Source organism: Alexandromys fortis, unplaced genomic scaffold, assembly GCF_014885135.2.
Source record: "Alexandromys fortis isolate MF-2015 unplaced genomic scaffold, M_Fortis_MF-2015_v1.1 scaffold_176, whole genome shotgun sequence".
NCBI lineage: Eukaryota > Metazoa > Chordata > Mammalia > Rodentia > Cricetidae > Alexandromys > Alexandromys fortis.
The window spans coordinates 722,508-735,640 of record NW_026068070.1 but is presented as its reverse complement, the minus strand read 5'-3'; the positions used below and the strand labels follow the sequence as shown (position 1 = coordinate 735,640).

The 13,133-nt window shown below is 41.7% G+C and overlaps 2 protein-coding genes across 7 annotated transcripts in view; one reads left to right on the top strand and one right to left on the bottom strand.

Annotated features, from left to right (window-relative positions):
- Positions 1 to 10,605, top strand: part of Gpsm2 (G protein signaling modulator 2) — a 42,973-nt gene extending 32,368 nt beyond the window's left edge. For all 3 annotated transcript variants that reach the window (XM_050120942.1, XM_050120943.1, XM_050120944.1), the window contains 5 exons: positions 1,650 to 1,720; positions 5,392 to 5,568; positions 7,789 to 7,942; positions 8,877 to 9,094; positions 9,870 to 10,605. In XM_050120942.1, the coding sequence (XP_049976899.1) occupies positions 1,650 to 1,720; positions 5,392 to 5,568; positions 7,789 to 7,942; positions 8,877 to 9,094; positions 9,870 to 10,094 (845 nt within the window). In that variant the 3' untranslated portion in view covers positions 10,095 to 10,605. The remainder of the gene's footprint in view (positions 1 to 1,649; positions 1,721 to 5,391; positions 5,569 to 7,788; positions 7,943 to 8,876; positions 9,095 to 9,869) is intronic.
- A 267-nt stretch (positions 10,606 to 10,872) lies between these two features.
- Positions 10,873 to 13,133, bottom strand: part of Clcc1 (chloride channel CLIC like 1) — a 41,275-nt gene continuing 39,014 nt past the window's right edge. Inside the window, exons 11-12 of one of the 4 annotated variants that reach the window (XM_050120951.1) lie at positions 12,330 to 12,609; positions 10,873 to 11,170 (exon numbers count right to left, since the gene is read on the bottom strand). In XM_050120951.1, the coding sequence (XP_049976908.1) occupies positions 12,361 to 12,609 (249 nt within the window). In that variant the 3' untranslated portion in view covers positions 10,873 to 11,170; positions 12,330 to 12,360. Of the gene's footprint in view, positions 12,610 to 13,133 lie in introns of all 4 variants that reach the window. The other 3 variants (XM_050120950.1, XM_050120952.1, XM_050120948.1) reach the window with 3 other exon arrangements.

Sequence of the window (13,133 nt, the reverse complement as noted above, 5' to 3'; positions counted from 1 at the left end):
ACTACAGAACCCAGAGTAACCAGTGCCATTAATCACAACACGCTCTGCTCTTGGACTTCCTGCTCATTAAATATGTAAAGTTTCATCTACATGGTTGTGATCACAGCAACTAATAACATATTCTTTAAATAATGAAAAATCAATCAGGGATTCAACCAGATTCAAGATCAGAAAATCAATTAATTTACTAGTAAGCATAGTAAATATGAAAATAGCCCAGATAATCCAAATGGAGCTACAATTCTTTTAAATACAAATGCTTCATTTTAGAGTATCCAATTAGAGAAAATAAGATCCAATCTACTAATAAGGGAAATACGTAAAATACTAAGATGTTGTAAGACTGAAAATAAAAGGATGAAAAGGATTCACAACACAAAAACTACCATAAGGAGATAGCTGTGCTAATACTGGATCAGATGTGCTTAAAAGGTCTGTGGCAAGGGTGTGGCTCAGTGGGAGGGATGCATGAGTAAGGTCAAGAATGGATCTCTAGCCCTGGGGAAAGAAAGTACGATGGCAAATTTATATGTTCATATTTTAAATCTGGATGTTAGGTATCAGCTATGCTTTATATTATGTCCTTTTGTTCTTGGCAGTAGTTTTGTTTGTTTTCCTTGTTTTGTTTTAAACAAGGTTTTACTATGTAGCCCAGGCTAGCCTTGAACTCACTGTATCCTCCAGACTCAGCCACCAGAGTGAGGCTAACAGGCATGCAATGCCATGTCTAGGTATATTGTGCTTTTAAGGGCTGGCTGCTCTACTGGAGGACCTGGGTTGAGTTTCTAGCACTCACAAAGTGGCTCACTTCATCTATAACCCTAATTCCAGGGGAACTAGACACGCCTTTCTGGCCTCCTGGGACACCAGACATTCACACATGGTGCAGACATGCGTGTAGCAAGACATCCATACACATGAAACAAATTTTTTTTTTGTATACAATATTCTGTCTGTGTGCATGTCTGCAGGCCAGAAGAGGGCGCCAGACCTCATTACAGATGGTTGTGAGCCACCATGTGGTTGCTGGGAATTGAACTCAGGACCTTTGAAAGAGCAGGCAATGCTCTTAACCACCGAGCTATCTCTCCAGCCCCCATGAAATAGATTTTTAGAAAAAATACGACTTAATTTTTAAAGGCTTGTTTGGTTACAGAAACTCTGTACTTAATATTGAGCAATATGAACAAAAGCTGGTTTTTTGAAACTTGACTTCTATCTGGCTTGTGTCCTGACAGTGAACCTGTCTGGAAACAGCAAACTTGGGGAAACTGTGTGGAACCAGGGTGTTATTTTTAATTCTCTCAAGACTGAAGGCCTTCAGCTTTCCCGTGATTTCACTCACTTAGACCACAACATGTTTGGGTTTCTTTGAAGCATCATAGGGAATATAAACCAGTTATTATAAAGGGGTAATGTTAGAAACCACTGGTTAGCTTGCAGCCAGAATGTGGCTTCTGACATCAAAGCGTTTTAGAGGGACTCTATTTTTAAGTTGTGTGGAAAATAATTACTCTTTTTAAATGCTGTGCTCCTTCCACGAGGGTTTGTGGATCAGATGTGAGAGTGGAATCATGTAGCGATGCCAAGTTTGTGTTCTGAAGGGCTCCCTGGATTATTTGAATTAATTTTTTTAATTTTTTACAAAGGTTCACGCTCCAAGCTGGGACGAAGACACAGTATGGAAAATATGGAACTTATGAAGTTAACACCAGAAAAGGTTGGCAGGTTTATGTTTTAAATTTCCATAACTGCAACAGTATTTCAGTAACTTTTAAGTAAAAAAAAAAAAAAAAAAAAAGGTTAAGCCTTGTGTAACTGGAGGTTTCTCTCCCACCTACCAGTTCCCAAATATCCACTCTGAGGCTTAATATTAATTATAAACTGTTTGGTCTATTAGCTCAGTCTTATTATTAACTTGCTGTTACAACTCAAATTAACCCATTTCTATCTGAGAGTCCAGGGTTCAAGTCCCTGCTTGGGCACCTAACGGCTCCCTTGGGGGAGCGGGTGAGAAGGCACGGTGTCAATGGCATAGACACCGGGAGTCAGGTAAAGGCAAATGGCAGACTCGTTTATTCAGTAATGGGGAGAGCCTTGTATGCTCTCCTCCCAGCATCCAGGCTGCGTTCCCCTTCACTGACATTGCATGTCCATCCCTCATTGGCGAGGCAGCATCAGGACCTCTGACAGCACTAGGCTAGGCCCTCAGGCAGACTGCAGGTTGGCTCATCTCTCAGCCTTGTAGGCCTTATCTTCCTACAGTTTTTTATTTTACCACAAGGCTCATGGCTTTTTAACCCCTCATCTGGCTTCTCCTGTGGCTGCTGGCATCTGTCTGAAACCACCTTGTTTCTCCCTGTGTCTGTTTGGATTTCCTGCCTAGCTAGATTCTGCCCTGCCATAAGTCAAAGCAGCTTCTTTATTACCCAATGGTACTAGAACAGCATACAGAGGGACATCCCACATCAGCCTTGTCCTATGTGGATATCACTTTCGCTTTTAAATAGAACCAGAACAGACCAGTGCAAAAGGAGTGAATACAGCATGCCACCATGTGAGATATATACATATATGTGTGTACACACACACACACACAGCACATTGGCTATTTTGAACTGTTTTCCTTGTTAAAAAGGTTTTAGCCAGGTAGTGGCGGTGCATGTCTTTAATTTCAGCACTCAGGAAGCAGAGGCAGGCAGATCTTTGTGAGTTCAAGGCCAGCTTGGCCTACAGAGTGAGTTCCAGAACAGACTCCAAAGCTATACAGAGAAACCCTGTCTCAAACCTTCCCCTCAAAATTCTTAATTGAAAGGATACCAGATTGATTAAAAGCAAGAACAATACTTCTTGTCATTCAATTACATATAGCAACATCACTGCAAAGTTATTTGTGTGTGAACATGATGTGCCCATGTGTCTCCAGGCCACATGTGTAGAAGTCAGGGAACTACTTTATTCTTCCACCTTTTAATAAAGAAAACATTCATATGTGCCAGTGGGTGCACAAGTCGGAAGACAACTTGTATGGGTTGGTTCCCTCCCTTCACCGTGTGGGCCATTAGCCTTGGCGCAAGCAGCTTTCCCCACTGAGCCATGTTACCTGCTCCCACCTTGCATTCTGAGACATCTCTCCTCTACCGCACCCTCTTTCCCTTTCTTCCTCCCTCTTGTGCACAGAAGAGCCAAGATAGCTGGCCCACAAGCTTCTGGCTGATTGTCAAGTGCTCCCCCAGCCCCCATCCCTGGGGAGATCTGGGATTACAGATATTCACTACTGCTGACTTTGCAGGACCTTTTCCTCACCTTTTTAGCCGAAGTACCTTTTATTCAAGATGCATCCTTCCTGTATTTTTTTTTTTTTTTTGAAACAGGGTTTCTCTGTGTAGCTCTGGCTGTCCTAGAACTCACTCTAGACCAGGCTGACCTTGAAACTCACAGAAATCCACCTGCCTCTGTCCCCTCCCCCATGTGCTGGGATTAAATGTGCACACCACCACTGCCCAGCAGGTGCAGAGAAGAGATTCTAATTGGAAGGATGTCATAGAGGACAAATCAAGGCTATTTCCACTCTCATTCAGCTTAACTCACATGGTTGAAATAGGCCTCCCCTCTGCTGCCTTTATTACAAAGTACTTGTTTTTTTTCTATTTACTTTGCATCCTGGCTGTAGCCCCCACCCATACTTCCCTCCGACTCCCTCCCTCTCCAGTTCCTTTCCCCCACCCCACCCCACCCCACCCTCAATCCCCTTCTCTTCTTTCTCCATTCAGAAAAGGATAGGTCTCCTATGAGTATCAATAAAACCTGGCATATCAAGTTGCAGGAAGGCTAAGCACTCCCCTACATATTAAGGCTAGGCAAGGCGACCCAGTATGAGAAGGGTCCCAAAAACCTGTAAAAGAGTCAGAGAGAGCCCCTGTTATCAATGTTAGGAGTCCCCCAAGAGGACCAAGCTACACAACTGTAACATGTGCAGAGTGCCTAGGTCAGTCTGATGCAGGCTCTTTGTCAGTCTCTACGAGTCCCTTATGAGGCCAGGTTAGGTGATTGTGTGTGCGCTGTCCCATGATGTCCTTGACTCCTCTGGCTCCTATACTCCTTTCTCCTCTTCCTCTGCAGGATTATAAAGTACTTTCTTATAAAATAGATTCATTATAGCAACTTTAAAAAATTATAAGAATCAGGCTGGAGAGATGGCTCAGCAGTTAAGAGCATTGCCTGCTCTTCCAAAGGTCCTGAGTTCAATTCCCAGCAACCACATGGTGGCTCACAACCATCTGTAATGAGGTCTTGGTGCCCTCTTCTGGCCTGCAGGCATACATGTAGACAGACTATTGTATACATTTTTTTTTTTTAAATTTTAAGAATCAAAAGAATCAGTAATTTCCCATCCCCATAGTAACTTCAGATAATAATTGTCCAATATTCATTTGAATATTATAGATGCTGTTTCCTATACAGCAGTCATACATCAGGAACATCTTTCAGCTGGGCATGGTAGCATGCATCTGCAACCCTAGCATGGAGGCTGAGGCAGGACTGAAGTTGGAGGCCAGCATGGGCAGCATGTGTGAAGAAGTTCATCTTTGCATCCCCTTAAGTGCCCTTGTCTTCTGCTAGTATAAGTAGCATATGGCTTATATGTTATTGATACTTTCTGCATAACTAGCCTCTAAAAGTCCATATCTAAGATATTTTTTAAATTTTAACAAGATGTTCCAAAATGTGGGCCTGTGAGATGGCTCACTGTGTAAAGGTGCCTGCCGCTCAGCCTCATAACCTAGACAGGTTGTGTCCCACAAGTTGTCCTCTGATCTGTGCGTGTATGTCATGACACACACAGTAAACAAATGTAATTTAAAAGTTTCTAGAGGAATCCGATCATTAAAAATAGTTTTCATTGTGTGAGAGAGGTAGGGAGTATGTGTGTGATTTCTGTCTACAGAGGATTTATTTTGTATTAGTGAAATCATTAGTATTATAAACTTTAGATACTAATTTTTAATTAAAAATTCTACATATCCTTACAAGTTTCTAGCTGTGACAGATTTTTATGTAATTTACAGCCAGAATAACAGGCTTCTCTGACCGTTCAAAATGTATTTTCAAAGGATTTGGGTAAACTGTTTTTTTACTCTTAGCGTTCATAAAAGCATTTACAGGATGCTAGATGCTATATGGTGTGTGTTGTTGAATTTGTTGAATGGGTTTTTCATCAAGCATTTGAGGCTGAGGCATAAGGCTCATGGCCAAAGTGAGTTCCAGGAAAGCTACATGAGACCCCTTGTCTGGTAACAAAAACACCAGCCAAGGATCTCTGTTCTCCCGCACTGGTTGTGAGCTGTGAACTGGGGTTTTCATGCCTTGCTTCCCACCTACAACTTGCAGGTCCCAAACTGGAACAGTGAAATTCTTGCTAAACAAAAGCCTCTTCTTGCCAAGCCCTCTGCAAAGCTGCTGTTTGTCAGCAGGCTGAAGGGGAAGAAGTACAAAGGCAGCACCGGCACTAAGGTTCTTCAGGACGCCAGCAACTCCATTGACCACCGCGCCCCAAATCCTCAGAAGGTATCACCCGGGAGGATGTATGTTAAGTGCCCACTGTGATACTTTAGTTTTCTTGTGTTCATACTGAATCACTGATAAACAAGTAATACATGTATCAGTCAGAGGATGGGTCTCAGCTGGGACCTACTCTGGAATAAACTGCTCCATTGTTCTGGACAGTAGTTTTTACTTATTTTGTGCTTGAAGCCAGAACAAAGTGAATTCAGGTATTCAAGGGTTTTATTTTTAATGAATTAGTCATTTCCACAGCACTAGACCTAGTGGATTTTTAAATAGACGGGGGAAAAAAGTATTTAGTAGCATCAGCTTTTATCTCATCCTATTACGGAAGCCATAACTGTGTTTTCATTAAGTATACCAGTTTATTGAATTTAACTTACTCTAAAATAAAGGCTTATTGATCAGTATCAAAGAACTCTCTAACTAGTTCCTCTGTATCCTGATAGAGAACCAGAACATTCTTCACCGAGTCCCATTTTCAGTCAATGAGGATATTTTTAAAAAAAGTTGTTTTTTTTTAATCAAAATTCCACTGATGACTGTATACCTTTCTTTGGTTTTTGGCTAACAAAAGGAAGAATTTGTACATACGGGCCAGGGATGCAGCAGAACTAGGGCTCCAGGCTATGTTCCGCAGACACCTGAATCGAGCTAAAATGTGTGTACTTTTGAAACCTACTGTGGGTTTTTTGTTTCCATTTTGAACTTCTTGAGACAAGGTCTTCCTCACCATGCCCAGTCCCCATGCTGCTTTTGATGTTCAGAATTGTAAATTACAGGCCCTTTGCGCCTAGAACGAGATCTTGGTGATAAGGTATGACTATAGTTTGGAAGCACTTCATTTCCGGATGTCCAATCCAGCTTACCTCCTACCTCTCCTATTCTTTCCGTCTCGTTTCTAGGGTGTCCTGTGCTGTCCCCCAGAGCTGGTGTTCCTCTAGATTCCCTTTCCTGTCTTACCCACGCCTCATCATTTTTTCTTCAGATCTGTATGTCTCTTCTAGAAACTTCCCCCCTCCCCAGTCTTCATCTGGTATTTACAGTCTCTTCTCTAGACTTCATCTCCCTCTGCTTTCGCTTTTGCTGCCTGGATCACGAGGCATCTGTACAGACTGCCTATCGCTAGCTGCACGACCACTGAAGTTGAGAACTTAGTATTTTGCCTACAAAGGCAGATGCTTTCTTAACCCACCTCTGCCTTTCCATCCACTGTCCTGTAAACAAACCTTTGGAACCATATTTATCAGTACAGAACATCTCCAACTGGCAAATGCCTGTTCATTTTTAAAAGAGCCAATACAAATACATGAGACCTTAGCTAGTTTACTTACTCCCTTCTTAGGACTATAACATGTTGTATGTATATACCTTTATTGCAATTCTTATGGAAAATCAATCGCTTGTATTAGACATTACATACACTATTCAGGTTTGGAGCACTCCAAACCCCTCCTCCCTTCAAACACTTAATTGAAGTTTTTTCCAGGGTCTTTTTATGCATTTGATCCCTAGCTCTGGTGTCCCCACATGGAAAACACACTTGCTTTTCCTCTTAGATAGTTTACAAAAATTAACTTACTTAAATCCTATTACGGAGTCATTGAGCCTGGGGTAACTCTGTATTGCTCATACAGTAGAGTGGCATTTCTTTCTGACCACATGCACACAGGCAGTTTGCACTCTAGCATGTAGCTTAGGCATGCAGTGGCTCCACCCACCTAGGTCTGCATTTCTCAGCTCACAGCGCCACCGCCAGCTGGCATGACTGCACGCTGAAGATTGAGGCGTTTTATTCTTGTAGTGGAGATTAAATCTAGGGCCTTGAACAAGCTGTGTAATCCACCACGGAGCTACAGCTGCATCTCCAAAACTTCTGTTAGATTCTATTTGGGACACTCACCGAGTTGGCCAGACTTGCCCTTCACTTTGTGATCTTCCTGCCTCAGTTTGTAAGAAGCTAGGATCATAGTTGAGTGTCCAAGCCAAGCTTTGGCCTAAGAAATACAGGAATTAAAAGTTACAAACTAAGTGATTCTTGTAGGGTTAGTATGGGAGCGCTTTATTACCAACATTGCCATTCGAATTCTTTTTGAAAATAAAAGGCCAGTTTTTGTTTTTAATATCTATCCTTTCCCTTTTGCAACTGATTACATCATGATGTTCACGGATGACCTGAGGATAAAGGAGGAATAATTAAGCATACTAGACTTTCTGTTTTAGAAAATCAGTGCAGACAGTATTGGAGATGAAGGATTCTTTGACTTACTACGGCGATTTCAGAGCAACAGGATGGATGACCAGAGGTGCTGCCTACAGGAGAACTGTGGTGCAGCACCCACAGCAGCAGCTTCTGCCACCCCCAAGGTGGGGAAAGGTAAGCCTCCTCTGCTGCTCTTTCAGTTTTCATCACTTATCTGAGGCATAGCCAAGGCTGGCTTTGGAGTCCCGATCCTCCTGCTTCCCTCCCAAGTGCAGGGATTACAGGCGCCATCGATGCCTGCTTTTCCCCAGTTTTAATAGTTGTCTTTGGTGCTGTCATTTCTCATACTTCTTGTTTTAGAAACACAGTAAGAGATCCCATAATCCTAGCATGAGGCACTGAGACAGGATATTAAAGTGAATTCCAAGCCAGCCTGGGCTATTAGATAGTGAAGCCCTCCCTGACTCAAGAAGAAAAGCTGCTGCTAAGTGGTAGAGCATCTGTCTGGTGAGTAGTAGGCTCTTTTGTCTGCAGCATCACACACATACAAGGCAGTAATTTATAGAGCATATATAAATAAGGCATATATTTCATATCTAAAATTCAGAAGCCTAAAATACATTACTCATATTTCGCTACTAAAAGATGATTTCTACCACATAAATTAATATTGGCCGGTCTCAGCCGGGAGGTGGTAGTGTATGCTTTCAGTCCCACCACTCAGGAAGTAGACGATGGATCTCTGTGAGTTTGAGACCAGTCTGGTCTACAGAGTGAGTTCCAGGATATAGCTAGGGCTACACAGAGAAGAAACCCTATCTCAAAAAACAATATAAGATTGACCAGTCTTTCGTCTCTTTAAATGATTTCCATCCTGATCATGGAAAGAAAACAAACATTAGGTGAAATTATATAAGGAAAAAAACTAACACCATTTGTTTACTTCTGAAACCCAGCCCGTACCTCAGTTATTTTGGGCAAAGCTGAAGCCCTGGAAAGGCCACAGCAGCGACAGTGCCCTGCGGGAGAGCAAGGTGGCAAAGACAGCGTACATACAGGTGTTTCAGCATTTAACATTTACGTGTTTCTCTTTCCCACCTGTCCATAGCACCATCTGTTTCTGTGGTGTCCCCCAACACAGATGAGTTCTTAGATCTTCTTGCCAGCTCACAGAGCCGCCGCCTGGATGACCAGAGGGCCAGTTTCAGTAATTTGCCAGGCCTCCGTCTGACAAAAAACAACAATCAGTCTGTACTTGAGCGCCTGGTGACAAATGACAAGAAAGAGCCTGATGAAGACTTCTTCGACATCCTTGTAAAGTGTCAAGTACGTGTGTATACACACACACACACCCACACACACACACACTCCATCTGTAGAGCAGCTCGGGCAGTATTCAAATTCTTGTGAAGGGCTCATTGAGGATCAGGCCCTTCTTACTTACTTGCCTACATTCTGAACACCACTGATGTTACAGGCACAGTTTGGGATACCAAGGATGCTCTTGCTTTTGCAGGGTCCTGTGTCTTATTGGGAAGATAGAGGCCAACCAAGTGTCTATATTGTGCTAGAGAGAGAAACAGACAGGCAATGGTACTTGGTGTGAAGAGGGTGAAGGGGCAGTGGGTGATCAGGATGGGGAGTGACTGGGGACATCTGTTCTGTACACAGTTGAATACCCTCTGGGTTGAACGGCTTCAAAAGTAGGCACAAAAGTATATTTCAAAAATATAATCTAGTAACTATAGTTAGTAATTATAGTTTATTGGCCTTTGGCCTAGGTCTAGCCTAGGTCATTCTAGAAATGTTATATACAAACACCTGTAAAGACTGATAAGAGGGCAACTGTCATTGGGACTTTTGGACAGTTGACCTTGCATTTTAGCATCAGATTACTTGTGACCAGTTGTAATAGTATGATACAATGTACATGTGAAGCCCATTTCTACTTAATATACTATATTCCCATTCTGTCAAGTTTCTGTTCTTAAGCCAAGAGTCTGAAAAAGGCCAAAAGGAATGCTTATAGATCTAACTGGTGACTGACATATGCCACACTGTCGTCCCTAGTCATTATGTTTTCATTCCTCTCCATCTTTAGGGGTCCAGATTAGATGATCAGAGATGTCCTCCACCACCTGCTGCCACCAAGGGGCCAACTGTCCCCGATGAAGACTTTTTTAGCCTCATTTTACGCTCTCAAGCTAAAAGAATGGATGAACAAAGAGTTCTTCTACAGAGAGATCCAAACAGAGGTACTGAGTTTGGACTAAAGGAACTTTTGCAAAATAATGCTTTGCTGGAATTTAAGCATTCAGGAAAGTAACTACCAAACCACTAGATGCTGTTGTGGTATTTCCTACTAAAGACGACTAGCTCCCTTCAGAACACTGCAGGGAGATCCACCCTCTTCCAGAGGAGGAAACGACGGCACTGTAGTTAACATGTTTTTAGGATGTAAATGCTGAAGTACTCAGGGACTGACATTCTCGTAGACGTTTGTTTCAGGGCAGAATGTCCTGTAGGTGCTCCAGCAACTTACCGTTAGATTCCTTGACTAGCGTTTGTGAACTAGGAATTTAAATGATACCCTACATTAGAATTCAGTCCTCTTACTGAGGTCATTTTTTAAGGAATGAGTTGACAATGACTTTTTTATACTTACCCTTGAATATAGTGGACTGCATTGTTTATGTAAATTACATATAATAATGTAAATGTCCTATGTAAAAAAGATGAAAAATAGTCATAAAATTTTAGTTTCTTTAAGAAAACTATATTCAATATATTTTTAGGCAAAGTCAGTGGGGGGATAAAAAATAAAACTACTTTTAGCATGCTTTGTTTCTTTTATTTCATAATACTGCTATATAAGACTTACTGTTGGGAAAACCAGAAAACCGTGTGGTTGGTTTGGTCAAAACTGAACTATCTAGGCAGAAAACACATGCAAACTCACATAAGCATGCAGGGCACTGGCTAGGCCCTCAGCCACCATTAGACCTTGCTCTGCCAAGGTACTAATGTGAGTTTATTTACACGACAGTGATGTTGTGAAGATCATCTGTTCATTAAGAAAGCAAAGACAGCACAGCATATCAAAATAATGTAAAAATAAGTGTTTATTTTGTGTTTACAGTGCCTATTAAGACCCTGTAAGCATTCAACATTATTCCATTTTAAAAGGTGCTTTTAACAGCTACCTACCCTGTTGTTACTTTCTTAACAGGCAGTTACAATATGCTTTAGTCTCCATGACAAACACTTGCTAGTCAACTGAAACAAGCTGGCCTTGATATGTTCACTTGTTTTAGTCAAGTCTTCCCTGAATGACTGTAATCTTTCGACAACAGCATGTTGCTTTGCTGACTGTCCAGATAGAGTCCACTCCCAAACAGTTATCTGCAATGAGAAGTACAAAGATGAGACTGTAAATGTTTTTAGAAGTGTTTGTTTCTGGATTAAAAGCAACAGCAGTGCCCTTCCCTTCCTTTCAGGAACATCTGTTACAGGAGTTCTCTCTCCTCAGAATTCCAGAGCTCCAATACACGTCCCACCTTGGGAGTGTATTTCCCAGTCAGGGTGAATGACAAAGATAACTGCTAAGTATAAAAAATGGAATAGCATACATTTCTGTAAAGAAATCAAAGTCAGTTGTTCTGAATATCCTTGCTGAAATAGCCTGCCTGATCATTTCAAGCCTTAATTCCTGAGTGACGTCGATGTTAGGAAAGCAGCTGAATAAAATGTGCAGTGTGGATGTGGTTACGACAAAGGACACCTGAGTTCAAAGAAAGACTGCTAACTAGGGACTTGTACAAAATACAGAAATTGCTTTTTTAAAAGGTTTAAAATGGAGAATGTATTTTAAAATCACAAAATGTTGATTGACAATATATCTGCCCACAGTTAATACATCTTATTTCCTATGTAAGCTCTTCGAAAACTAGAATTGCATTTAGCCCAGACAAGATGGTTTTCCATAATAAAAACTGAATAGCATCAATTGCTAGGTTCTCAACATGGAAACTGGGTCTTTATAAAAGCAGCACTTCATGGTGGAGAATAAAGCCATTCTCAATGATGAAGTGAGAAACTGAGAAAGACTGATAGCACCAGGCCATCCTCAGGTTTGTCTTAGTGAGACCTAATGTAAAATGTATGACAAGCAGGCCTAGTAACCAGAGTCACATTGTTCTACATAATGGGATTGACACGGTCACATGTACTCTGGGGCTGCAGCAGCTGCCAGCCTGCATTAAACACCCTTTGCAATGCAAACACTGACGAAATCAAACCAATTATTCTGTTAACTAGGTTTCACAGGACCCTCCACCAGCTAACATACACTCTGATTAGTTGCTTCTTCTAAATGCCAGTTCAACTTTAATTACTTATTAATTATATTTGCCATAGCATTCATCTGAAAACATACAAAACCCTGTTCTAAAATTATGAGACATCTTAATAGGTTAAGAGATACTGATGGTCTGTAATATTAAAGTTGGCAGCTTTGTAGTAAATACCAACATATTTTTAGGGAAGAATGAAGAGTTAATACTTTACAGACTTCAAAGATGACTTCATGTTCCTTAGCCACATGGGCTGCTGACAAGGTCAGTCACACATGTTGCAGTTTCTGGGCTGTGTGTGGCACCTCCCTGTGGGCTGCACGCAGAATCTAGCATCATCGGGGCCTTCTCCGCTGTGGGTGAGACTTCTGCAGTCCCTGCACCTTGGCCAGAGACAGTCTTGGCAGACTGGCTGTGTTCTGTTGGGGTGCTTTCTCCTGGGAGTCCACCAATCTCTTTGAGGTTTGTATTCACAATGGATGGTTTATGCTTTAAAATACAGAATTAAATTTTACTTAACAAAATATAAAGGATTCATTGCCAGTTCTTATCCACATCTATTGTAGTGTGCTCCACACATCTTAAAATCCCGATTCTAGAGCTGCATCCTGATTGAAGCAGTAAGCCTCACAGAAGGATGAGGACACTTAAGGTCTTGTACGTATCTACAAACCCTGCTTAGGAGGTCTGAAGGGTTGGCTACCAGTAACAATGTCTCCTGCCTGGTGAGAATAATCTCATGTGAGCCTGTTTTAAGTTCTAGGTGCTAGGAATAGAGAAGGAGCAAAACATAAAATCTGCTCCCATAGGAACCCACATTTGGGTGGGGATGATGAATCTGGCGTACAAGAGTATGACATTTGAAGTACAGGCTACATAGAAAAAAAATGAGTTTGGTGCTAGACGGAATATGATCAGATGGCAGATTAAATTAAGATGACATGAGTAAACGCTGAAGAGTGTGTGCACAGCATTCTAAACAGTGAACAACAAAAACAAGACCTTGTCACCAA